The 25,295-nt window shown below is 37.3% G+C and overlaps 1 protein-coding gene across 1 annotated transcript in view; it reads right to left on the bottom strand.

Annotated features, from left to right (window-relative positions):
* The window catches only part of LOC104099971 (myosin-15), a 39,790-nt gene extending 14,941 nt beyond the window's left edge, over nucleotides 1-24,849 (bottom strand). Inside the window, exons 1-21 of the mRNA XM_009607110.4 lie at nucleotides 24,425-24,849; nucleotides 24,182-24,325; nucleotides 22,298-22,443; nucleotides 22,053-22,209; nucleotides 18,097-18,155; nucleotides 17,649-17,805; nucleotides 17,237-17,386; nucleotides 16,997-17,133; nucleotides 16,056-16,202; nucleotides 15,862-15,963; nucleotides 13,486-13,543; nucleotides 13,232-13,333; nucleotides 12,005-12,042; nucleotides 11,786-11,912; nucleotides 11,519-11,692; nucleotides 10,558-10,689; nucleotides 9,745-9,854; nucleotides 3,002-3,062; nucleotides 2,701-2,878; nucleotides 1,270-1,475; nucleotides 938-1,057 (exon numbers count right to left, since the gene is read on the bottom strand). Coding sequence (XP_009605405.1) covers nucleotides 938-1,057; nucleotides 1,270-1,475; nucleotides 2,701-2,878; nucleotides 3,002-3,062; nucleotides 9,745-9,854; nucleotides 10,558-10,689; nucleotides 11,519-11,692; nucleotides 11,786-11,912; nucleotides 12,005-12,042; nucleotides 13,232-13,333; nucleotides 13,486-13,543; nucleotides 15,862-15,963; nucleotides 16,056-16,202; nucleotides 16,997-17,133; nucleotides 17,237-17,386; nucleotides 17,649-17,805; nucleotides 18,097-18,155; nucleotides 22,053-22,209; nucleotides 22,298-22,443; nucleotides 24,182-24,325; nucleotides 24,425-24,544 — 2,625 coding nt within the window. The 5' untranslated portion in view covers nucleotides 24,545-24,849. The remainder of the gene's footprint in view (nucleotides 1-937; nucleotides 1,058-1,269; nucleotides 1,476-2,700; nucleotides 2,879-3,001; nucleotides 3,063-9,744; nucleotides 9,855-10,557; nucleotides 10,690-11,518; nucleotides 11,693-11,785; nucleotides 11,913-12,004; nucleotides 12,043-13,231; nucleotides 13,334-13,485; nucleotides 13,544-15,861; nucleotides 15,964-16,055; nucleotides 16,203-16,996; nucleotides 17,134-17,236; nucleotides 17,387-17,648; nucleotides 17,806-18,096; nucleotides 18,156-22,052; nucleotides 22,210-22,297; nucleotides 22,444-24,181; nucleotides 24,326-24,424) is intronic.
* Between the last annotated feature and the right edge of the window lie 446 nt (nucleotides 24,850-25,295).

Here is a 25,295-nt window from a genome sequence, read left to right as displayed (position 1 = left end):
ATGTCCACTTAAGCGTAGACGGATGGGAAGAAATAACTAATGAACCTGAGACCTCAGGTTCTCCACCCACTTCATTGTCCACTAGGCGACAGAGTAGCCTATGAGTTCTCTGTAAAATCTATCAACTCTTTTTTGATGGGGGCAAGACAAATATATAGAATTTCAAGCACAACCAGCAAAAGCAAGAGCATCAATTTCGCAAATTTACAGTAAACAAGAACAAGATACAAATTGTAATATATTTACGCAAAAATGTACATTTATTTTCATGCGGAGCCTAGATTTAGCATAAATGTAATTTATGATATTAAATAAAATTACGCAACAAAATAAAGCAGATCTGAAAATGAGAACTACAGTACTGATATAAATGCGAACAGTCATAGACCCCAGCCAAGCATAAAAAGGGAACAAATGGCAGTGTTTCTAACTTGGCTGCTAAAGCATAATGTTTATCACTTACCCCTGACTCTAAGAACTTTGTAACTCACATCTAATTTCTAAAGCACTGGAAATGTGCGTCCTAAAAGGCTATGGCTACACATATTCTGGTATTTTTCTTATGCCTTATGCAAGCACAAAGTTGGGTAACATACTCTGGGCTTCAAAATTTCATGAACAGACTAAATGACATGGTTACTAATAAAGGCAGGCTAATCTTTGTCAAGTCTTCGTATTACAGCATAGCATTTTCAGCAGATGCAATCATAAGCTTCTTTTGACTAAAAGCAGCACACAGTCAGCTAGAGCAATAATTTATTCCGTAAAAATATTGTACCATCCAGCTACAACATTTCTCATCCTTCCTAACTACTTTTATCACAATTTTTGTCCCTCATAAAAATGAGGATATCTCCATCACATGAAGAAATTTCAAGTAGAGCTTGTCGGCAAATACCAAACTAGACATTGAAAACAGAAGTACCATCCTTCTTACCTGTTTGAGCCTTCTGAACTCTCTTCTTGCCATTTTTCGCCTCCAAAGACATTGTATAGAAATAATATTGGACTGCCGATGACGAAACGCTGATCGAAACTTGCACATTCTCCAATGTGCCTATGCAGTAGCAGAAAGAATATCGAACATTAGCTTAGAACAATTCCCATTTTCCTTTCTTCTTTTTCTTGTTGGGGTTGGGGTTGGGGGGGTGTCCAAACACACAACAACCACAACTTTTCATCTCACCTAAATAGTTCTTGTTTAATTTAAAAACTCAATTTTATAAAATGTAAAAGCCGTACATGGTGGGAAAGGGAATATCTATTCACCTGAATGATAGTAGCAGCCTTATTCTCCTTCCTGTATAAGAACTTCTGTCGAGCAGCAAAACCACGAACGCAAGACTGTATCAGCAGAGAAGAAGCATAAAATTGCACATAAGCATTCCTCAAGATCCACTTCCGCACATATTTCTGGATTATGATCGCAGCTGATGCTTCCTGCAGTGCAGCATATAAATTACGAGCAAGATAACCTGCAAAAGTCGACAATGCTTTCAAGCCTCATTTACTGCTAAGACCCAAAAAAAAATGCTGATGCAGGAAAAGCAACCTGACATTAGCATTAATTAATTAAAACACATAAAACGGACAAATACAAGCAAGTAAGGAAATGCACACAAGTCAGATCACATACTGTTACAGCCAGACTGGAGACTTCATCTTTTTTCTAGATATGATAAGTTGGATATATTGTTTTTTCAGAAATAATTACTAGCAAGAGTTGTATATTAGACCAACAACTACAAAAACTCACGATGCAAAGCAAAAACATGACATCTATTATTTTGTAAATAAAGCTGCTTCAATTAAATATATGAGAGCACATCACTTAATCTTTATCCAGGAGGAAATATGCCATTAATTGTTGCATATGTGGCTTTGTTTTACTCTATGATCATAAGGATACCGTCAGTTTCCAACTTAACAAACTGTTCAATCCTAGAAATCTGCCTGAGAGAAAAGACCTCTGCAGCCTAATTATATCACCTAGGAAATTGACTCTTGTTTACAACAACAACAAACCCAGTGTAGTCCCACAAGTGGGGTATGGGGAGGGTAGAGTGTACGCAGACCTTACCCCTGCCTTTAAAAAGGCAGAGAGACCTGAACAAAATGAAATTGACTGGTTTAACAGCCTAATTAAATTTCTGTGAGAACAAAATGAATATTTGAATTTCCTGCTTCTAATTTTTCAGATATACTGGCATCAAGCAAAATCTTTATGATTTACACCGCATTTTATTATTTATTGGTCCCATTAATGAAAAGCAGTTAAACCAGAAACGTTAGGAGAATCCTAAGAGGTGGCAAAGCCTAACCACAAATCAAACTAGATGAATATCAAACTCATCATAAAAACATCAAAGATTCCTTCTAAACAAAGTTTTGTTCCCCAACAAAACAAGAACCAAAAAGTAGTGGATAAGGGGAACCAAAACCACAACTTATTTCTACTAGGCTAGAAACAAACAGTATATTGCATCGTATTTCACCAAAAATAATAAATTTAAACTAGGAATAGGCAGAAGGTAACATCATTCCCTTCTCATCTAAAGATTCGCGCAGAAAGGGATAACCAAAGCAAACTTTTGCGGTAGTAATAAGCACATGAATATCATTTTGTGGAGATCAGACAGTCATGCACTATTCTGGACGAAGTATAGTTTAGCAGCAAGACATTATACTAAGAGAAAGGACCTCTGCAGAAAGACTGTAGATGAATTGCAGCCAATCGGTTTGAGATGAAGTCCTTGCGTGCAAGAAATGTACGTAGCCGACTTTGTATTTGCTTCGCAGAAGAGTCCAAAATCTCAGCACGACGTGAGTCTAAAACACCAATCTGGCCAGCCCTAAGGAACACTTTTGTCTTTCCCAACTGCAGAAATGAGAACGACAACATTACTTCAAGAAACTCACAGCACGAATTAACAAACTTAAAATTTGCAATTGCTAGAGCATCAAACTTCAAAAAGTTAGTGCAAAAGCTTATTACAGCAACCTGATAATTCCCGAGCTTGACTTTCTGCAGTATTTTCTCTGTGATGGTTTTTTCATCATTACTGGACGCATAGGAAAAAAGCAAATTAAAGATCAAACAAAGTGGACTAAGATTCAAAATTTACATACAGTGCAGGAACAGGAAGGGACCAAAACAACATTGTTGTTTAATAATGAAGGATATTGTAACTAAAACATTCAGCTAACATTCTCCTGCATGCTTTAACTTTAGTTTTACTTTAAAAAAACAACATAATCCAGCATAATCACAACAATGAAATATTTCCTTCTTTTAACAGCGGCGATTAAGACAAATATATAATGTCACCTCTGTTAGTTTACAGACATGTATAGTGTAGTCTTGTCCCACATTGGAAGAGGAGTAATATCTCCTTGTAGTGTATAGCTATAAATAGGGACCTCTTATATTGTATTTATCATCTAATATCACCCGTGCCTTCTCACATGGTATCAGAGCATTAGTGAGAAAAGATCGCTGTGCGTCATTCCAGCATTAACCGGGAAGAAAGAACTTAGTCATCGTGCAATTTTTCCGGTGACCTAAGGCATGTCTAAGTGAAAGTCACTTTTTGTCGGTGTTGTGCTAAAACCAACACCACCACGAGGTAGATCACCCTCCGATGACCAACCCCTGAAATTTTATCCGGCAGAAAAGCCGTCACGCTCCTCCACGCGCCGGCAACAGCAACTTTTCCGGCGAGGGTTCCGGCCATTTTTTCGCAAAGCTTCTTAAGGACAGCTTGCTCGCAAAGGAATTCCGAGTCTATTCATCCTGGTTACGACAAATTCCGACAACTTTGGAATTTTCCGGCGAGCTACAATGTTTCCGGCGTGAACAGTGTTTCTGGCGCAGAACGGTGTTCTGTTTTCCTGTTGTAAACAGTGTTTTTCAAGCCATCTCTTTAGTTTTCTCACAGGAGTTACTTATTTCCACTATTTCAAGTTAACCCTACTAATACAAATTGTAGCGACATGGGAACCGATGCTTTGAATAGTCGGATGGTTTCTTTAGCAGATTATATTGAATTCCTTCAGTACAAAGCATGTAAGCAGAGATCTTCTGAGATAGCTTCTGTTGTTCAAACAGGTAATAGCGTGACTTGTTTCTCCCAATCTTCATCCTCTGAGTCTTGGGTCATTGATTCAGGTGCATCAGATCATATTTCTGGTAACAAATCTCTTTTCACTACTATTTCATATTCTCAATCTCTTCCAAAAGTCACAATGGCCAATGGATCTCAAACCATGGCAACTGCAATAGGCCAAGCAAGCCCACTTCCTTCCTTACCTTTAGATTCAGTCCTTTATGTTCCCAATAGTCCTTTTAATCTCATAGCTGTTAGTCGCTTAGCCAAATCACTTAAATGCGCTGTTTTATTTCTTGATGACCATGTTTTTATACAGGAACGCAGTACGGGGCGGATCATTGGTACCGGGCGTGAATCAAACGGGCTTTATTACCTTATCCTTGCTAAATCACATGAACTCACATCTTGTCTTCCTTCTACAACTTGTCCTGCTACCGATTCACCAGATTTATTACATAAACGGTTGGGACATCCCAATTTGTCAAAACTTCAAAAAATGGTATCTGATTTATCTCACTTGTCAGCTCTAGAGTGTGAGTCATGTCAGCTCGGTAAGCATACCCGCTCCCATTTCCCTCGGCGTCTTGATAATCGAGCAGAGTCACCTTTTACTTTAGTCCATTCAGATGTTTGGGGTCCTAGTCGGGACAGTTCCACCTTGGGATTCCGCTACTTTGTCAGTTTCATTGATGATTATTCCAGGTGCACTTGGATATTTTTGATAAAAATCGATCTGAGTTGTTTTCTATTTTCCAGACCTTCCACGCTGAAATTCAAAATCAATTTGGGGTTTCTATTCGCACATTTCATAGTGATAATGTCCGAGAGTATTTGTCTTCCCCATTTCAGCAGTTTATGAAATCTCATAGGATTATTCATCAAACATCTTGTCCGTACACATCTCAACAAAATGGGGTAGCTGAAAGAAAGAATAGACATCTTATTGAAACTGCTCGTACCATACTCACACAATCTCATGCTCCGTTGCGTTTTTGGGGGATGCAGTTCTTACATCTTGCTATCTTATTAATCGTATGCCATCTCCAGCTATCCAGAACCAAGTCCCATTCTCTGTCATGTTTCCCCACTTACCTTTGTTCTCTCTTCCACCCCGTATCTTTGGAAGCACTTGTTTTGTCCATAACCTTACTCCAGAAACAAATAAGTTAGCTTCTCGTGCTCTTAAGTGCGTATTTCTGGGTTTCTCGAGAACACAAAAGGGGCATCGATGCTACTCTCCTGACCTCCAGCAGTACCTTATGTCCGATGATGTTACCTTCTTTGAAACCCAATCATACTTCACAGGTCCAGGTCATCACTTAGATATTTCTGAGGTACTACCAGTTTCATCTTTTGGAGATTCAGTCACTCCAGCTCCACCACCTACAGCTCCAGTTGTAGCTCCACCACCTATAGCTCCAGTTCCACCACCTACAGCTCCGGTTGTAGCTCCACCACCTATAGCTCCAGTTCCTCCGCATAATCCAGTTCAACCTTCTGCATCTCCACCACTCTTGACTTATCATCGTTGTGTCCACATCCAGCATCAGGCCCAGGTGATTCACGCCCCGCATCAGATTCTGCACCTACTGCGGACTTGTCTCCTTCTTAGTCAACCAATTGCACTCCGCAAAGGTGTACGATCCACACTTAATCCTAATCCCCACTATGTCGGTTTAAGTTATCATCGTCTGTCGTCACCTCATTATGTTTTTATATCTTCTTTGTCCATTGTTTCTATCCCTAAGTCTACAGGTGAGGCACTATCTCATCCAGGATGGCGACATGCTATGATTGACGAGATGTCTGCTTTACATGCGAGTGGCACTTGGGAGCTTGTTCCTCTTCCTGCAGATAAGTCTATTGTTGGTTGTCGTTGGGTTTATGCAGTCAAAGTCGGCCCGGATGGCCAGGTTGATCGGCTTAAGACTCGTCTTGTTGCAAAAGGATATACTCAGATTTTTGGGCTTGATTATAGTGATACTTTCTCTCCCGTGGCTAAAGTAGCATTTGTTCGTCTCTTTTTGTCCATGGCCGTTCTACGTCATCGGCCTCTTTATCAGTTAGACATTAAGAATGCTTTTCTCTACGATGATCTTGAGAAAGAAGTTTATATGGAACAACCACCTGGTTTTGTTGCTCAGGGGGAGTTTAATGGTTGTGTGTGCAAATTGCGCAGGTCACTATATGGTTTGAAACAGTCTCCTCGAGCTTGGTTTGGTAAGTTCAGCACAATTATTCAGGAGTTCGGCATGACTCGTAGTGAGGATGATCACTCTGTGTTTTATCGGCATTCTACTCCTAATCTGTGTATTTATCTAGTGGTTTATGTTGATGATATTGTTATTACTGGTAATGATCAGGTTGGTATTACTAATCTGAAGCAACATCTCTTTCAGCACTTCCAGACTAAGGATCTGGGCAGATTGAAGTATTTTCTACGTATTGAGGTCGCTCAGTCTAGCTCAGGTATTGTTATTTCACAGCGGAAGTATGCCTTAGACATTCTTGAGTAGACTGGAATGATGGGTTGCAGACATATTGACTCTCATATGGATCTGAATGCTAAGCTTCTGCCTGGACAGGGGGAGCCTCTTCGAGACCCTACGAGATATAGGAGGTTGGTTGGCAAATTGAATTACCTCACAATGACTAGACCTGACATTTCTTTTCCGGTGAGTGTTGTAAATCAGTTTATGGATTCTCCCTGTGATAGTCACTGGGATGCAGTTGTTCGCATTCTTCGGTATATAAAGTCAGCTCCAGGCAAAGGATTACTATTCGAGGATCGAGGCCACGAGCAGATTGTTGGGTACACAAATGCTGATTGGGCAGGATTACCTTTTGATAGACGTTCTACGTCTGGATATTGTGTTCAAGTAGGAGGTAATTTGGTCTCGTGGAAGAGCAAGAAACAGAATGTAGTTGAACGATCTAGCGCCGAAGCCGAATATCGGGCCATGGCTATGGCGACGTGTGAGTTAGTTTGGGTCAAGGAGTTAAAGTTCGGAGAAATCAGCAAGATGGAACTAGTGTGTGATAACCAAGTTGCTCTTCATATTGCGTCAAATCCGGTGTTCCATGAGAGGACTAAACACATTGAGATCGACTGTCACTTTGTCAGAGAAAAAATACTTCCAGGAGATATTGTTACAAAGTTTGTAAAGTCGAATGATCAACTAGCAGATATTTTCACTAAGTCTCTTACTGGTTCTTGTATTAGTTACATGTGTAAGTGTAACAAGCTCGGTACATATGATGTGTATGCACCGGCTTGAGGGGGAGTGTTAGTTTACAGATATGTATAGGGACCTCTTGTATTGTATTTATCATCCAATATCAATAACATATTTTCTCCCGTGCCTTCTCACTACCTCTAAAGATCTTCAAAAATCGAGGCTATCACACCGAAACATCTTGTCGGAAAGGGCTGAATACGGAAAAAAGAGTAGTTCTCTATATAAATGTTGAGTCCCACATCGACAATATAGGGGATGGGTGGTCTCCTTGGGCAACCCTCACCTCTTGAGCTAGCTTTTGGGGTTGAGTTAAGCCCAAGGTCCATTTATCATGGTATCAGAGCAGGACTCATCCCAATTTTTCCGATGTTGGCCTTCATAACTATCCGCGCTCCAGATGTTTAGTCCTGAGAGTGAGAGGGGGTGTTGAGTCCCACATCGACAATGAAGGGGATGGGTGGTTTCCTTATAATCAGTTATACATTGATCACATATAGACACACAACAATGTTTTGGGTAGCCATATGCTGCAGATACAGAACTAATCTCATCATACAACTTTATTTTTACAAACTCTAATATTACCTATGTTGTCGGACTCTCCGAAAATGTCGATGGGTACATGTCGGATCTTCCAAAAGTAGTTCATTTTTGGAGAATCCGAGACGGGTGCGGCAGCTGATTTAAAGACCCCGCGCAACATAGAATATTATCCTGGTTACTATTAATCAAATCACGTTCATGCCTTATACCAGTCTATAAAAGAATCCAAGCAGGGTCCATTTTGTTAACCTAAGTTGCTCCGATACGGCAGTTTAGGTGCCGCATCCGTGTCGACATGACACTAGTATGGGTGTGGGTATAAGATCTGTGAGGGATCTGGTCAAACAATTTTGGATACTTCGACCACGACGGAAGGAAAAATTCGAGACGAAATACAATGTGATTCCCGAAATCAAAAAACTAGGGTAAATTTAAAGAAAATAGCATACCCTATCTAGAAAATCAATCTTTTACTTATCTACAACTTGGGAAAGAAATCCACACTTTACAAATTATACGTAAGTAGCCCACAAATTTTTTCCAAATTTAGAGATATTTTTATATTTTATTTTATTTTTGAATTATTTTTAGCCAGATCCCGTACTAGGATCCGTATCCCGAATCTTAGAATTAACATTTCGAAGGATCCGACCTCTAGAACCGCACTAGTGTCCGCGCAACTTACCTGTTAACAGAAAGTAGCAAATATTTTTTATTTTGGTTAAATGAAACTTCAAAAGATAATATAATAGGTAAATCATAACATCAAAGTGTATTTTACTAGTTAAATGAGTTTGAATCCTTCAGATACATGTAAAGAATAACACTATTAGTGACGTACAAAAATAAAAAAGAGGCAGACATGATTTGGCACTAAGGGAATACTAATCATAAAAAAGTTAACCTGCCAAAGCAGAGAATTTCAATTGTTTGACTGGACAAGGATTGTCTACCTTCCCAGGGTAGGGGTAAAGTCTGCTTACACGCTACCCTCCCCAGACCCCACTTGTGAGATTACACTGGGTTTGTTGTTGTTTGTTGTTGTTGTTGACTGGACAAGGATTGTGGGACACAACTTCATAACAGAAGCAACTAGGGTTCAGTAGAGCAGGGGACAAAGCCAGTACCCTATAGGCCTACACCTAGATAAGTTCATCACCTATATAGTCATCCTAAACAGCAGCAAAAAGGATAGAAATGCACGCACTCAGCTAACACAAGCTCTACACAAAATGCAGAGTCACTCGCTGACATATTAATCCAAGCATCATCAGCTACCTACTTCCACTTTGTACAAGGGCAAGTATGCCTTCTCTTCATTTTTGGTTGGGATACGCCAGATAAACCAAACTCAAAAAAGTTCAGCTTCCCTTTCATTTTTCAGATGATTCATAACAGCAATGTTACCAATCTTAAAGCTATAATTACTTAGTGTTTACTTTAATTCTGCTGTTAAACAAAGTGTAAGAGAATTTTGGTATTAAGCACTTTCAGGTATATTCAAATGATTTCAACCCATGAAACTTCTTAATCCTAAACTTTTAACAGCAAGCCGCACAGAAATTCCTTCCTGCATAAGCTGGTCATCGCAAATCACACTTTGGATGAACAACTGTCATTTTAATCAGAATTTTAACATTTTCACAGATCTAACTAGCAAAAACACTATGTTGGTAGCTCTGCTGAACCAACCTATGGATTATATGCATGGAAATGTTTGCTGGTCATATCGGATGCTTCCAAGCATCCCATTACAAATCCAATGCAAGAGAACAGAAAATAAAAAAACAAAAGAAGGGTCAAATAATTTCACCAAAAAGAGTTATAATAGTCAGGACTAGAAGCAAACCCACCTTCCATCCAACATGTCTAAAACAATCAGTCCAAATCGATCTATAAATTCATGGTAAGTTCTGCGTGTGGGATAACCTGCCAAACTTATGCGCACAGCCTCCAGAACACCCTGCCATGTATCAAATTAATGCTAAATGAGAACACTGCACCAAGAGAATGCACATGAATATCCTTTTTATTATCAAATGGTAAAGGAAAAAAGGAATTTGGAGCCAAAAGGCTGCAGGAAAAAGCATCAGTATCACAAAGTTCAACACATCACTGTGCAACCCAATGGAAGAAGCAAAACCGATTTGAGAATTCAATAACACAAAGAGATCCCTGATTCACTCTATCACACTCTAGAGCAAAGCAAATGAAGGTGTAATTAGTAAGGTGTAAAGAGAAAACAAAAGCAAATTGCACTTATAATCAACAGTTTAAGAATTGAAATGAGTCAAATGACAAAAGATAACCAAACCGGAAAAAGATCAAGAAAATACTAAAAGAAGAACCCTTGTAAAAAGAAAACAGGCAGCGAAGTGACAAAAAACAACCCACCTGGGAGATATCATTCCAAAATAGGACAAGAGAATAATAGGCGAATCTTGAAGAACAATGAAAGAAAATTATGCATGTGAGGTAAATATAGCAGGCATAAACAAGACTAGCCTTGGATGCTATACATTCCACTGTATACCATATGCAAGAAACCAAGGTTAACAAGCATGAAGCAACTACATTAAAAAATCAAAAGTCACATCTATCAGTAATATGACTGAAGAGCCAAAACACTTGACATATGGCAATAAATAAATTATATATCAACTGACCCCACAACGCAGTTGGTGCAGGATGCTGAGATTCTCAAATTTTTGAGGCCGATTCAGAGAATTTGGCTTCACACAACGAATATAGTGCGGTTCCGTTGAGCTGAGTGTCTCCATGAGAGCTTGAAGTTGTTGCTACAGAAAGAAGATGTGAAGGACAACATAAAACAACATTATCTAATAAATATATAATATATACCTAATCAAACTTTTGCAGCAACTGCTCTTTAGGATGGTACTTACGCACAACTTAGGAGAAACCTTGACACACAATCATTTAGTCTTTGACTTTAAGCAGGAGATTAATACATATCAATGCACCAGAAAGTAATGCACATCGCAAGGCCAAAACCAAAAGAATTGTGGAAAACAAAGTTCAAACCCTAATTTTTTTTAAATAAAGCAGAGTATGCATTGAACATTACAAGTAAATGCATGTGTTCTCAACTTCTCATAAATAATACAAAACTGAAATAAATACCACTTTCTGTAGATGTTTACAACAATACAAGCATATACAAGATGTATACCCCCAGACACGTGCACTAACATAGGCATTCTTATCAAATATTACTAGGAGTCAACACAATGTTCATATTTCTCTGCTTTAGCAACACATGCTCAATTTTTTTCAGCTCTCCTTAATCCTAAAAGGTTTAAATATAACTTCCCTGAAGCATTTGACTGACCAGAAATTTACAGAAACACCATTGACCATCCGACCTATCACTATAATTTTACTCTCAATTTTAAATAAAGAGAGATACTTGACACCAGAGTGTATCAACCATGTTGGGGTAGAAATTGTGAATATTTAGGCTAATAACATATCCAACGCATGCATCTATGCAAGCAATTGATTCGTGTTATTTCCACCAAATGATGACAAGAAAATTTGTAAACTTAGCTTGTGATGTTAAATGCTGTGGCAGTAAACAGTGCCGCATTAGAGTAAGCTTCATACCTTAAACCGAGAAGCTACTGAAGAGAACTTGTATGATGACCTAGACGATTCTTCTCCAAGGGATGGAAAGAGACCAGCAATAAAAGGACACTTCGAAGAAGATAACAGATTACGGTGTTCTACCACGACATAATCACGATTTTTATCTAAGAATGTTTCTGTCTTATATGTGACCTACAAAATAAGCACTAAAACATGAGTAAAAATAGCAATCATTCTCTTCATGAACATAAACTGAGCTTTCAAATTCCTATTAGTCTGACATGCCTTGCCAGCATAATGGGAGATGGTAAAATCTGTTTCATAAAATTTCTCCTTCTCTAATCGTGGATGCACCCGAAAATTCTGGAACAACTTATTTGAGAAAGTTTGATGCGTTGACTTTGGGAACATGCTGCAATGGTGAATACATCAAGATAAGGAGATGTTACACCCAAAATTCCTAAAAGAGAATAAATTGAACAAATCACATCACATATTTTATACCAAGCTTCATCCAGAAGAGCAATTACCCCAATAGGCTTCTGCAAAACACATTTGACATTTGAGTAAGCCAAAACAAAACCCCAGTTTCAAAGTAGAAAGCGAAAAGTGCAAAAACACAAAACATGAGAAGTGCAAAAACGCGACTACATCCAGGGGACTTGAAGTTCAAAGCTTGAAGTGCAACGTACAATTTATGAAAAATTAGAAACTACCGAACACGTGAGTTTAGTACTATAATAATCAAATTGCAATTAAAAAAATATAATAATGTCGTCATTAATCCAACTTCTCAAAGTTGAGATTCAATGAACATACTAGTTCTCATTAAGATCACTTAGAACATCATTATTTGAACTTTGAAGCCCACACTTCGCTAAAGAGAATGGCTTTACCCATGGAGCGTTAACCCCTTGCTTTTTTGGCGCCATCACTGGAAGTGACGAAGTGATGGCTTTTAATAGGATAGAAGAAAAATCAAAAGGAAATAAACCATAAAAGCTTCTAACGGTGAACCAATTTACATCTCCAGTAACAACCTTGATGCATCTGGATTAACTAATAGTTAAGAACCGACAGCTCTGGCCAACGACAAAAGCATGGTGGTAGCTTTATATAAGGTCTCCGGAATCAAACATAAAGTAAGAAAGTTGCACTAGTGGCAGAAGACACGTTTTCAGAAGTAAATTATGCCCTTTTGGAAGTAAATTATGCCCATACATCAGTTAGAAATTGATACATGTGGTTCTGGCAAGCTACAATGTCTAAAGTGCACCATCCAAACTAGGCAGCATGCCAAATGCCCAATGACATATTATGAGAGATCCGAACACAAATATCATGATTGTATCTCTTCAAAAATCTTATATAGCTTACAATTTTCAGTGAATGATAAAACAAATATACACCATGACATTCAAGTAAGCACAAATTCATAACAAAACCAAGAAATTTAGCATATCCAAGTTTGCAATCTTTTCCTACATGAAATATGTGCTATAGAACACTTAATGTGTAATATCAGCTGACAACTTTATACAGATATTCTTTTGTCCTTGCAGTAAGGTTGCTCCTTAAGCTTACACAAATCAATTTGAAGATCCCAACCACATTGCATACTTTGTTTCATTCATTGCATCACCTAATTAACAGTCAAGTCTACTGTATAGGTAAGAAACCACATCTGAGAAACTTTATGTAAAATAGATCATGAGGAGAATAGCGTGGAACCTTCTCTATCAGATCCAAAACATCTTGGTTGTCTATAAATTCAATGTAACTCCAATTGATTTCCTCTTTCTGATATTCTTCTTGCTCCATCTTGAATACATGCTAGAGATTTAACAGGACCGAAATAAATAAGTAAAAGGTGAAAGAAGAAAAGGTGAAATCAAAAGGCCATAACAGCAATCTTCTATTAAGAATCATAAAATCTTTAATTCTTTTATTAGAAGGGTAATTTATCCTAGAGCAGTACAACTTACCTCATTAAAATGTTGCTGAAGCTTTTCATTTGCAAAATTGATGCAGAATTGCTCAAAGCTGTACAAGGGGTAGTACCGAGAAATCAATTATTGGATTGTTCAGGTACCAATTTCGAGTTATTGCAATGTTTGGAAACCAAGATCCCTCTCGAAAATGAAGCTAAGAGAAGCATCCCAGAAATTCCAAGCAAAAGATATTAACAAAGCATAGGAATATAAAAAATTGAGTTTCAAACATTAACATGAATTGCCTACGAGATGCAGTTAATAACATCAAGAAAATCAGAATATTATTGCTAACTGGGTTGGCAAGATGACAGAGCAGAAACTTGCGTCAGCGTAGCCATAGGTTAACTGAATATCTTCACCAAGTCCAAGTTTATGAAGTCTAGCTGGATACAATGTGTTTCAAAGTTCATATAGCAAACCAGGGTCAGGAAGTGCATACAGTGTTCATAATAACTTCATATGATATTTGATACAGGTGTCAAAAAATAGAATTGATGTTGCTGCTTGATATCTTACAGCAGAGAAGATTGGGTGATGAGTGTCGTTTGTAGAGGATCATATTATGCTGTAGATGCTCTACTTCTTCGTATACTGTTTGTATAGGGGGGATTATCCCATTCTTAACAAAATTACTTACTTTATCAAAAGAAAAAAATCTTACAACAGTAAGAACAGTGTCTGGAGTTGGAACAACTGTCATAGAGCATTGCCCAAACATATCTTCTTCTGTGATAAAGAAGGCTCTATTAATGAGAAGGTAGAAAACAATTCTATTTCAGTGAGTCAATCCTCGGTCTCCCTTCAACAATTCCATACTTTTCCGCTACCACCTCCCTCCATAGAGCATGCTACTTAATCTTGAATCTTCATAACTATTTCCCTAATTAGGCCTTGTCAAAAACTTGGAGATATTTCACACCCTGACCTCTTTGGAGATGTAACAAACTCATAGCTAAGTGAAACTTCCTATCCTCGTTTGTTGAATCCAATAGAAAGTTCCTGTGATAACTCTCAAATTTACCTTTGGCACTGGCCAGTGCATGAAGCAATGACATAAAGTATGTAAAGATGCTCGACAGGGATACTCAAGCCCACCATAACCACTCGTCTTGTTCATCACTCCTCAGCAAGGATAAAGCTCATCCTTAGTGAAAGAGAGAACAAATAGTAAGTCAACGCTTCAACCTCTATGGCTCAAATTTCTGAGTTCCTTATTCCCAGGCTTCCCCCCTCAGCTTCAAAAATTCATAACACCATTTAGCCAAAATTCTCCTTTGGTTCCTTGATTCTTCAAATAGGACCATGATTTTGTGGATTCTAAAAATACTGATAAATAATCAAAAGCATTGATTTTTCACCAACAATTTTTCAAGCTAGTAAGGACACCAGAAATTTGTTTTTTCTCCTCTTTTTTTGGGTCAATCAAACATTTAGTCCATAGAGTCTAAGATGAAGGGGAAGGACTTGCCCATCTGAGTTTTAAGGCAAAATACAAAAAATATTCCTACTTTAAGCACATACTGCCTGCACATGATAGGCTAATATTTGTTTCAAACTCCTAGCTCGTGAAAAGAACCAACTTAACAAACAGCCCACTATATTGTGGACCAAAACGGGAAGACAATACCCAAAGGCTAAAGCAATAAGCTATTTCCACAATAACTCCAAGACTTTACCGTTTATGAACATCCAATAATTTCTCAACCTTTTGTCTCCAGTTTAGGCTAAAACTCCTTATGTAAAACTAGACTAATTAAACAAATTTTTCATAGCCAACTCTCATACCACTCTAAAACATTATTTGTGAAACAATTTCAATAATTGCCAGCAAGCATATACTTCTTAAGTTTCAATTAAGCTTTCAGTAAAGCATGAATAGCACAAAAATAAAAGGCTTGTGAGCTCACATCTAAAATATAGACCATTGCTTTTAGGTGCTAAACATCACCCAAGCTCAACATAAGACTGCCTTTCATATTTCATTACATTTTTTTCCAAAATTAAGGGCATGACCTTTTACCAGCTAGCAAAACCAGTAGGAGCATATGCCTACAATCTTGAGTTTTTAAATTCTTTTTTTTTTTTTTTACCAAATGAGTAATTTTAAGTTGAAGTTGCACAATTACAGAAGGCTGGAAATTCCATTACAACTGCAGTAAAGAGGATGCAATGTCAAAAATTCAGACTTGAGCCAAAAATAATTGATCAACTGCTTCTGGGTGTCTATTATTTACAAATCTGATTCTAGAAGGACTTCCAATAACCTTTATTTTCCACATTTATGTAAACATAGCAACCTATTATCTTCCTTATATTACATGATTTTTGAAAGAAAATAAAAGGCAAAAAAGATAACATGTAACTAACCTGTTCTGCTTAAAGCATTCAAATCCATATATATCCAAAACTCCAATTTGTATCTGGGAATCAGGATCTTGCCCAACAGATCTATTAATCTTTTCAACTAACCTGAAAGCGATGGTACAATACTCTTACAGAAACAACTAATGTTAATAGAACATTGACTATTGGATACTGTAAACGAATTCTAGATTACCAACCAATCAAATAATTGGGCATAAACAGTCTTTGCTAACGTATCACGTCCTGCAACAGCAGCACTACAATCAAGAGCCTTAATGATGATGCCTTCGTGAGTTTGAATTGATCTTGTACAAAGTGTGGTCACTAACAGCTGGTCATCACACCTTTAAAAAGGAGTAATTGGGGATCAGTTGGACTGTGAAGACGCTAAATAAAACAGGTAAATTACCACCCTAAATCCTTATAAAGCAAATATGACAGATCTTGAATTTTTTATTTTGTTTCAAATAATAAGGATACTGGGAAGTCTCCCAAGACAAGAAATATAAAGAAGGTAAAGATAAACAGAAGTCAGCAATACTTCAAGGCAATACAAATACCATTAAACCCAAAACACTGGTTATCTCTGCTTCTTTTGAGAGTTTTGAGTTTTATTTTACACGTAAACCTTAAGCTACATTTTTTTTTAACCAAAATTGACTGAAAATTTTATGTCAAGCAAAAGTATAATAACAAACGTGAATTAGTCTTATCCTATATGACGACATGAAAACTGCTATACTTTCCTGAATAATTTTTTTCTTCATGCCAAAATCAGGAAAAATGCCAAGACAGAACATTGAAAAGCAAGAAACAAATGAAGAACTATTGCAATAACTTTTGTAGATGAGATATTCCATTATAAAGAATTGTGAACTACATGTTACAGCAAGACATATAGAGTGTACAGCAACAACTACGAAGTCCCCACTACATATTGTACGAACCAAAAGCCGACGGACCAGTATTCCTACCTTTTTTTTTGGGGGGGGGAAGGGGGGCGTGGAAGGAAGAAGCCATACAAGTAGATGATCAAAAGTTCAATTTTCTTGTTGATTTATGCAGAGCAAAGGACATGATAATCATCCACCAATCAGAAAAACAAAAGAAGAAGAAAGATCTTCAAAAAAACACTTACGTAAAAAGCTTAGCAGCCATCAGCAGATGAAACCTGGACTTTTCATCTTTTATAACTGATGAGTCATGTTCTTTGCCCGGAGAGAATTCTATGTTTCCTATGTGTAGAATTGCTGCCAAGGTACGAAATATTGCTTCCTGTTATTGAAAGGACAATGCAATGCAATAATTAATGAAGTAGAATAATTATGCTACTAAACACAGAAATATTGATTAGGATAATAAACCACAGCTGCAAAACCTGTTCCTCCTGAGTGATTCCAACAATATCCATAGCTCTCCTTGTCTTGATATACTCCTCAGCATTGCTAACTCCATCTAGCTCATAGGTTTTGCTCTGGTTCAAGTAGTGAAAATCACTCGGATGACCCAGCTTGTACTTCTCAGCATCCTGAAGAAGTAAGAACATAAAAAAGAAATAACCTTAAACTTTTACTGTGATAGTAAAATCGCATCAACTAGCCACTTAGAACAACCTAAACTACAGCATACACATCAATGTTGTCACCACATAGAAGTTAATATACACATAAGGAAAAGAATATCAGAACACACATTTCACTTAAAATTAAGAATTTTTTTTTTGAAAATGAAAACATGAAGAATTTCATGAATTAAACGTCATAACCAAGCACATGGAGGGAAGAAAATACCATTCCAGATGCACATAATTGATAAAAGCAGTGATAATTCCTCTCAGGATCTGTTATCTGAACAACGCGAGATCTCTCCAGAAGATAAGTCCTAATTGCAGCACCAGATATTCTACCACTTGCATCAAATTGGATCTCAACAAACTTGCCAAAACGACTGCGAGAAACAAGGATTAGAGGTATTAATCATAATTCAATTGACCTCAAGAATGGTTGCCCCATGTTCTGCTATCACTTTAATGAATAAGTACAAGTTCAACAATTCCAACAAATTTGAAATAACAAATTTCATTGTAAAATGGTGAAAGACAAGACAAAGAAAGATTCCATATAAAGGAGAAAACTATGCTTTTACAGAAGACAAAGAAACCAGCTTCGCCGCTGAAAATCACTGATTGCATCAAATGATACATGTGAGCAATGCCAACATTAGTAGTCAAAAACACACCTTGAATTGTCGTTCCTAATAGTGCGTGCATTGCCAAAGGCCTCCAGCAACGGGTTAGACTAGACCAAAAATGAAAAAGGATTAAGAGTTAGTAATCTGAACCTTTTTAACTGCAAAAAAAAAAATCAACCAAATTCAATCATCAATGAAAGAATTTCACTGACTAACAAAAAGAAGAAAAAAAAGGGAAAAAGAATCTCACTACAGTAAATAGAAAACACTGAAAAGATAAAGAACCATAGAGGATGATCTCCAAGCAATTAGAATTGCATTAGCAATCTTAACAAAATTGGCACTACATCTTGATTTAGATGATGAAAAAACACTAGGCTAGAAACTAACTGTTCCAATGACATGAGAATGACAGTAAGAACAGTACAGTTTATTTATTGAGCTTTAGTGTGTCATTTGCTGATTTGATGGAGAAAGAATGCTGTCAATTCACGTGCAAGAAGAATGTTGATGCTTCGTAAGGTAATGGAATAAGATGATTAGTCCTTTACATCTGGAAAAGGAAGGATGCTATCCCTCCCAGTCTGAGCCACATTAGCTTCATGACAGGAACATTCATTGTTGCATGCAGATTTACAGGTTCCTCTCGTATGACATCCCTCATCACAATGTGAAATGTTTTGACCTTATTAGTTTTTCTTTCCTAGGTGCATTTAGCAAACTGTTGGACTGAACAGCCATCCAATAAGTTTATGGAGATGCCACCTCCAGTGCAGTTAAGATGCATAGAAGTCTTGACAAAGAAATGGATTATAAAATTTGTGCATCTATTTAATCCACGCAGCTCGATCTGAAGCTTGAACATCTGAATGGTTTTTTAAGTGAATATCATATCCTTAAGAACTGCTGAGTTAGTTAAACCCAATAGAGTGAGATTCAGACACTGGTGTTAGGCTAGGAACAAGCGTCATGAAAGGGCAAACTGGATGGAGTGATAGTGGTCTACTGAAATCGCTGCACATGCCAGCGCATGTACAATTAAAGAAAGGGCTCTGGTTCCACATGTGAGGTACACGAGACTCTTCTGAGGTCAACACTTGTAATTGAGGTAGATGTCTACATGCTTTCGATATTACTGAGAGGATATAGTGGACCTCGACTGGAAGTTGCGAATTGAAGAACCAATATCTGTTCTTCGCAAAATATTGGCTCTGTTTCAGTGTTTTGTTTTGTTTTGTTTCTTTAATGAGAAACCAGAGGATGGACTCACACTCGACTCTGATAAGATGTAAAGAAGAAGAAAAGAGAAGATTTTGAGAATGAAACTTATTATTCCCGCAAGCCAATGAAGACGGATAATGTTTACAAGTTTACAAGTAATCCCAAGAAAAAGAAGAGCATGTCATTGCAACCCATAAATCTCTGAATTCCACAGTTATAGGGATTCGGGATTTTTCATATTTACAAGGCATAGTATCTTGCTTCATTTTCATATTCTTAACGTATTTAAAAGGATGGATAAAATATTGCATCTCCACTATTATCATTTCTAATATATATGAGGAGCCAACTCAATTTTTCCAAGCATAAAGAGGACTCAATTGAGGAAACCTCTATCTCCCTTCTTGTTCATATTGGTTAGGGTAGTCTTGAGCAGAACGATAGATACAACAGCTGGAGAGGATGGCTAAAAGGTTTCAGGATGCAAATAGCTCAGATCCAGGCAGTATCTCTTACATTTTGTATGAAGATGACACAATGGTTCTCGTGATGCTGATGTGATATAGTTAAATTTTCTGAAAATAATCCTAATAGCCTTTGAAGTTGTTTTAGAGTTGCGCATCATCCTGGAAATAAATTACATATATCCCATGAATGAGGTGGAAAGCGTGCAGCAACTAGCAGAGGTTTCGTGCTACAAATTAGCCTTCTGCCCACGGACCTATCTGAGTCTTCCCGTAGGGGCGAAGCAAAGCTTTATCACTGTTGCAAGGGGTTATTGAGAAGTTTGAGGAAAAAATAAGATTTTTGGAAACAGCATTATTTATCTTTTGGAGGTAAGGTAACTCTAATAAATAGTGTACTTGATATCTCACCTACTTATGCTATGTCACTGTTTCCACTTCCAAAGAAGGTGGAAAAGCAGCCTACAAAGTAGAGTGCTTTTCATGGTTAGTAGCTAGAGAGGCTCTGGTGCAAGAGGTATGACTCTTTGCAACAGATGTGTAATGTCTGGAGAAAATTATGAAGAGACAAAGCACCCCATTTTTTTTTTGGAAGGAAAAGGCTAGGCAAAGCACTTATTCATCCACAGCTGAATCACAAATCAGATCCGGCACATGTCTATGAATTTGCTTAAGTTAAATGGTGCAAATCTCCTAAAGACCTACTACTTTGATGGAATAGAAGAAGACTACAAAAAGATGATAAAAAGTTGTGGACCACTACACTAGAGGCTATATGTTTTTTTTTGTGTGTGTGGACGGAGAGAAATCAAAGATACTATAAAGGAAAAAAAGAAAATCTGTGTATCTTAAAGCATAGATGTTTAACTCTCTTAACCTTTTGGTGCAAAAATGCAAATGTAAGTAGACAGGATGGTTAACTTCCTTAATTCTTTTCACACGTAGCGAGTGTCGTAAGATACATACTGCTGGGTTTGTACTACTTATCCATTGCACTCTCTAGTGCTCTTTAATAAAATTTTCATTACATTTTTAAAAGAAATGGAAAAGCAGCTGCATATGTTGAGGAAGATTTTTCCCTGTGGGAACACAACTGCCAAGAAAAGATATTCCGCCTTATGAAATGGGAGAAGTGTCTAGAACTAAAAAAGATGGTAAGTTAGAGGTTAGGACTAAGTAATCTGATTCTTCAGTAGAAGTTTATTATATAAGTGGCTTTCGGGATGTAGAAGCTTATTATATAAATGGCATTGGAGATGTAATGGAGAAGATGGGTGCTCTTTGGAGGGGAGTGGTCTTTGCAAAGTATGTGATTTTTGGTAATTTAAGTGCTAAAGTGGCACAAACCCCCCATGAATATGGTTTCTGTGTAACTATAAATTAAGCCTTTAGCCAGAATTCAAGCCTTTCACAAAATTCACAGATGGAAACTGGCATAAATCAAGCTTTTCGAGTGATTCAAGGTGAGAGAAATACCGCAATATAAATAACTTGGTGGTGCTACTGGATGAAACTGTAGCGCATGCAGATCTGAGAAAGTATGGTATATATAATACTAAGAAGAGACTTGTTTGGAGGAGAAGGGACAGAATAGTGAATGCAAAGACATGTTAAGAGTGGATAACTGACAGTAGAGGTACTTTTACTGCCAAAATCTAGCTATAAAACTTTATTTTCAACAAAAATGGAGGAGTGACTTTAGAATGCAATCTGTGAAACCGCGGCATCCCCTAAGGTGGCACGCTTTGGGTGGATTGCAATCAATGGAATTTACTCACACAGGATAACCTAATGAAGAGGAGAATTTTACTATAAAATAGATGTCATATTTGTGAAGTGGGAGAAGAAACTGTAGCTAGCTTCCATCATAGCTCATAAGGAAGCATGTTATCTGTACTTCAAATCCTATCTAAAGCTGCACTTTCTTGGTGCTTGCAGTAAATAATAACCGTACCTGACTAATTAAAAGAAAGTTGCTCTCACCAACAAAGAAAAAGTTGAAGAAATTGAAAAATACATTCTAATGAAGCTAATAGATCACTAAGCAATCAGTCCCATCCAGGGAGATGCTATTCCTATGTCGACATGCCGAAAACAAATGACACCCTTCTGAGAATTTTTTTTTTGATAAGGTAAATTGTATTAATCAAAAGGGAGAAAAAAAGCTCCTGCATACAAGAAGTATACAAAAAGTAGAGAAGACACCCTTCTGAGAATATAACAATCTAGACCCAATAATGGAAATTCGTTAAAGTTACGGACAGAACCACCATGAGATGTTTTGCCTCTAAAACCATTAAGCAACAGCCAGCAAGTTACCTCGAGAACCTGTTGTTCAACTGTTCTGTCATCATCAGCAGCACGACCACCAACATAGGTAAGGTATTGCATTATCAATTTTGTTGTCTCAGTTTTCCCTGCTCCACTTTCGCCACTAACCAATATAGATTGGCTTTGGTTCTCAGACATCATAGCCCTAACAAAGAAATTTGAGCAAAAATAGATCACCATTTGGTCCACTTTTGGCAAACCTCACTAGATCCTCAAATGACCAGTCACCCAACCTGTATGATGCATCAGCCACAGCAAACACATGCGGGCTAAGCTCACCGAATGGAGCTCCCTTATATTGCTCCATCATGTGCACGTTGTACAGATGAGGAAGTTTAGTAAATGGATTGACAGCAATTAAGATGCTTCCTGTGTACGTCTATTAAAGGGAAAAAGGGGGAAAATCAATTATATCACAATGCACAAGTAGGATGACGGTGTTAGAGCATATGAAAAAATGGCTATTTAACCTAAAATAGGCAAGAACTGCAACTAGTGAAACCCCCCAGGCAAGAACAACGATTCTTAACTAAAGCTACTGATTTTAAGCACATTGTTATATGCCAATAGCTTTTGGTTCAAAATTTTGGTTAGCACACCATATGTCAAAATCAATGAGACATTCTATAATCAGTGGTGGATCTATGTGGAGGGGCATGGGTTCACATTCACCATGCTCCTCTTCCTAGACTATGTTACATCTTGAAAATTACTTAAATACAAGTGTATGCATCCAAACTCAAAGAGTCATATGGTGCAATTACGGGGTGCACCTTTATAAGTGAGTTTGGGGAATAAAATCACATGTTTGTCTTCTTGTTTTTTTCCTCTATTTTTTTCTAGAATTGGACCCACCCATGGGGATGGCAAGGCTGGTATCCCTTCTTCATTTTAGTTAAGTACTTTTTTCTTCTTTTTTTCTTTGTTTGGTTTATTCTTTCAAAAGTTTAAATTCCAACACATTGAAATCCATATTCTCCATTTGTCGCTGTAAAAGTTTGTTTAATTAAACCAAATTTCTATATTAAAACTAGCAGCAGTGGAGGACATAGTATATAGTCAATGGGTTTTACTGATCACAACATTTGAACAGGGAGTATAGATAGATATATATATATATATATATATGAAAAAAATTATTAAGACATTTTCTCAAGTTCGAAACCCACTGGGTGCAAACAATTTCTGAGGGCCATCAAACTGGGTAAAACCTAAATTAACCGTGGTGCACTTGCGGGAAACTCCTTGCCGAGGGCTTGTGCACCCCCGGGATTAGTCGGGGCTCAAAGAGACTCGGACACCCGGTGCAAATCAAAAAAAAAAATTATTAAGACACCAGAAAAAAATTTAACCTATAGTTTTAAAGTGCAATGGATTCAACAATAAGAACCTAAAGGTTGAACCCATGAAATTTAAATCCGGGATCTATTTATTCGTAATAGTGCACCAATCTTCTTGAAATCCTAGATCTATCCCTGTCTAGAAGGCGCGCACAAGATATAGCTTCAATTCGTTCCTCACCAAAATATTTTCAAGGATATACTTTAAGCAAATATAGCAAACACATTGCAGCAGTCTGGGGGAAAATATCAACTGCTACAAGTGAATAAACTCAATAAAGTGTATCAATTAAGCCAGAGGACCCATTTGAGTAGAATAACAAAGTAACATCCAGAACAAGGTAGATATACTATTTATCTACCAGAACCAAAGTAAAGCAAAGAATTGAGCAAATATGGCCCAGGTTGATAATGGAATTTCATTGACTTATTCCTAAAACCCTAAGTGGATCGAATGCAGAACCATTTTAGCAGCTTTATTTTACTTTTCTTAGTACTCCAGATAGACACTAGTAAGAATAACACTACTTCAAGAAATAAGATAAAGATCCAAAAATTAAATTATGATGCATTATGTTTTCCTTCCTCCTCCAACCAACCACTATACAATCAGCTTGTAACCCTGCTCCACGCCCAAAGCATCTTTCTTTAACTGGTAGGTAAAGCTAGAAGAGGCATCACTAACACTATACATGAAAGCTCTATCAATAGAAGGATTCAAGCTTTTTCTTAATTTATAAAGAGAAATTATCAAGAAATGTAAAATTGAGAACTAACATAAATTTCATTAAGAGCATATCTTCTCTGAAGATTGTCTAAAACACCAGGTTCATTCAAATAAGTCAATTTGGTCATGTCATCAACTCCTCCATGGTCTGCCTCTTCATCCCTTGGGTACAACTTCTCCGGTAAAGCCAATAACTACAAATATTAATTAACATTTCGCAATCAACCCATATGACCAACAAATTGGTCCAAAATTAACAGAGAAAAATTTAAAAGTTGGAAGTGTTTTCTCACTTTCTTGCCAGAATCAGTAACTACTTGAACTTGTTTACCGATAAAATCAGTCACTCCGGCTGCAACCCAAGCGGAAGTTTTGTCTTCGACCCATACTTTAGAGCCCTTTCGCAGTGTCATTTTTTGGATTTTGGATTAGCTAAAGCGGCATAAAATATCAACTATCAACTATTCTGTGTGAAAATTTGGGGATTTTTTGGATTTGGAATTTGAAGTAGCATCAGCAATTGGAAAAACCCTAGAGAGAGAAAGTTTAAAAAAAAAAAAAAAGGGACGATGTCAAGAGAGAAGAAAATATTGATTTTATCAGCTTCCCGCCCTAAAACCAAAAATGGAGCATCTGACACAGTCCAAATTTTTGGCCTTCTGTTGCCTTGGGGTTTTCTTAAGAGTATATTTACTAACTGGGGAACTTAGAGCTCGTGATAGACAAATTGAGGTAGAATTTTTGAAAACTTTCTTAATTTGGATGGAATTGTTCCAAGTTTTAATTTTGTTCCATTTACTACAAAATTGATAGTTAACCGTTAGAATTAGATGCTTCTTCTTTGTAATAATCTCTCTCGAACTATACGGGAAAGGTTTAATCATATCTTTCGTAATACTTTGGTTCTAAATATATCTTTGTCTTAATATTATTAGTTCAAATATATTACTCTTTTATTAAATTTGTCCAAGTTAGACATCCAATCTTATGTGGCACTGACATTTGATGAGGTGGATGTCACGTGGCATGCCACCTCAGTGCCCCTAACCCATTTTACCCCTCCCCTCTATTTGTTTTTCTACCACTAAAATTTTCTTTTCCTCCACTACCATTGCCACTATAACCGCCACTATGAACAATATTGAATTTTCAGCTAGCCAACTT

This window comes from Nicotiana tomentosiformis, chromosome 8, assembly GCF_000390325.3.
Source record: "Nicotiana tomentosiformis chromosome 8, ASM39032v3, whole genome shotgun sequence".
Taxonomy (NCBI): domain Eukaryota; kingdom Viridiplantae; phylum Streptophyta; class Magnoliopsida; order Solanales; family Solanaceae; genus Nicotiana; species Nicotiana tomentosiformis.
The sequence above is the reverse complement of the archived record's forward strand: the minus strand, read 5'-3'. Positions and strand labels throughout refer to the sequence as shown.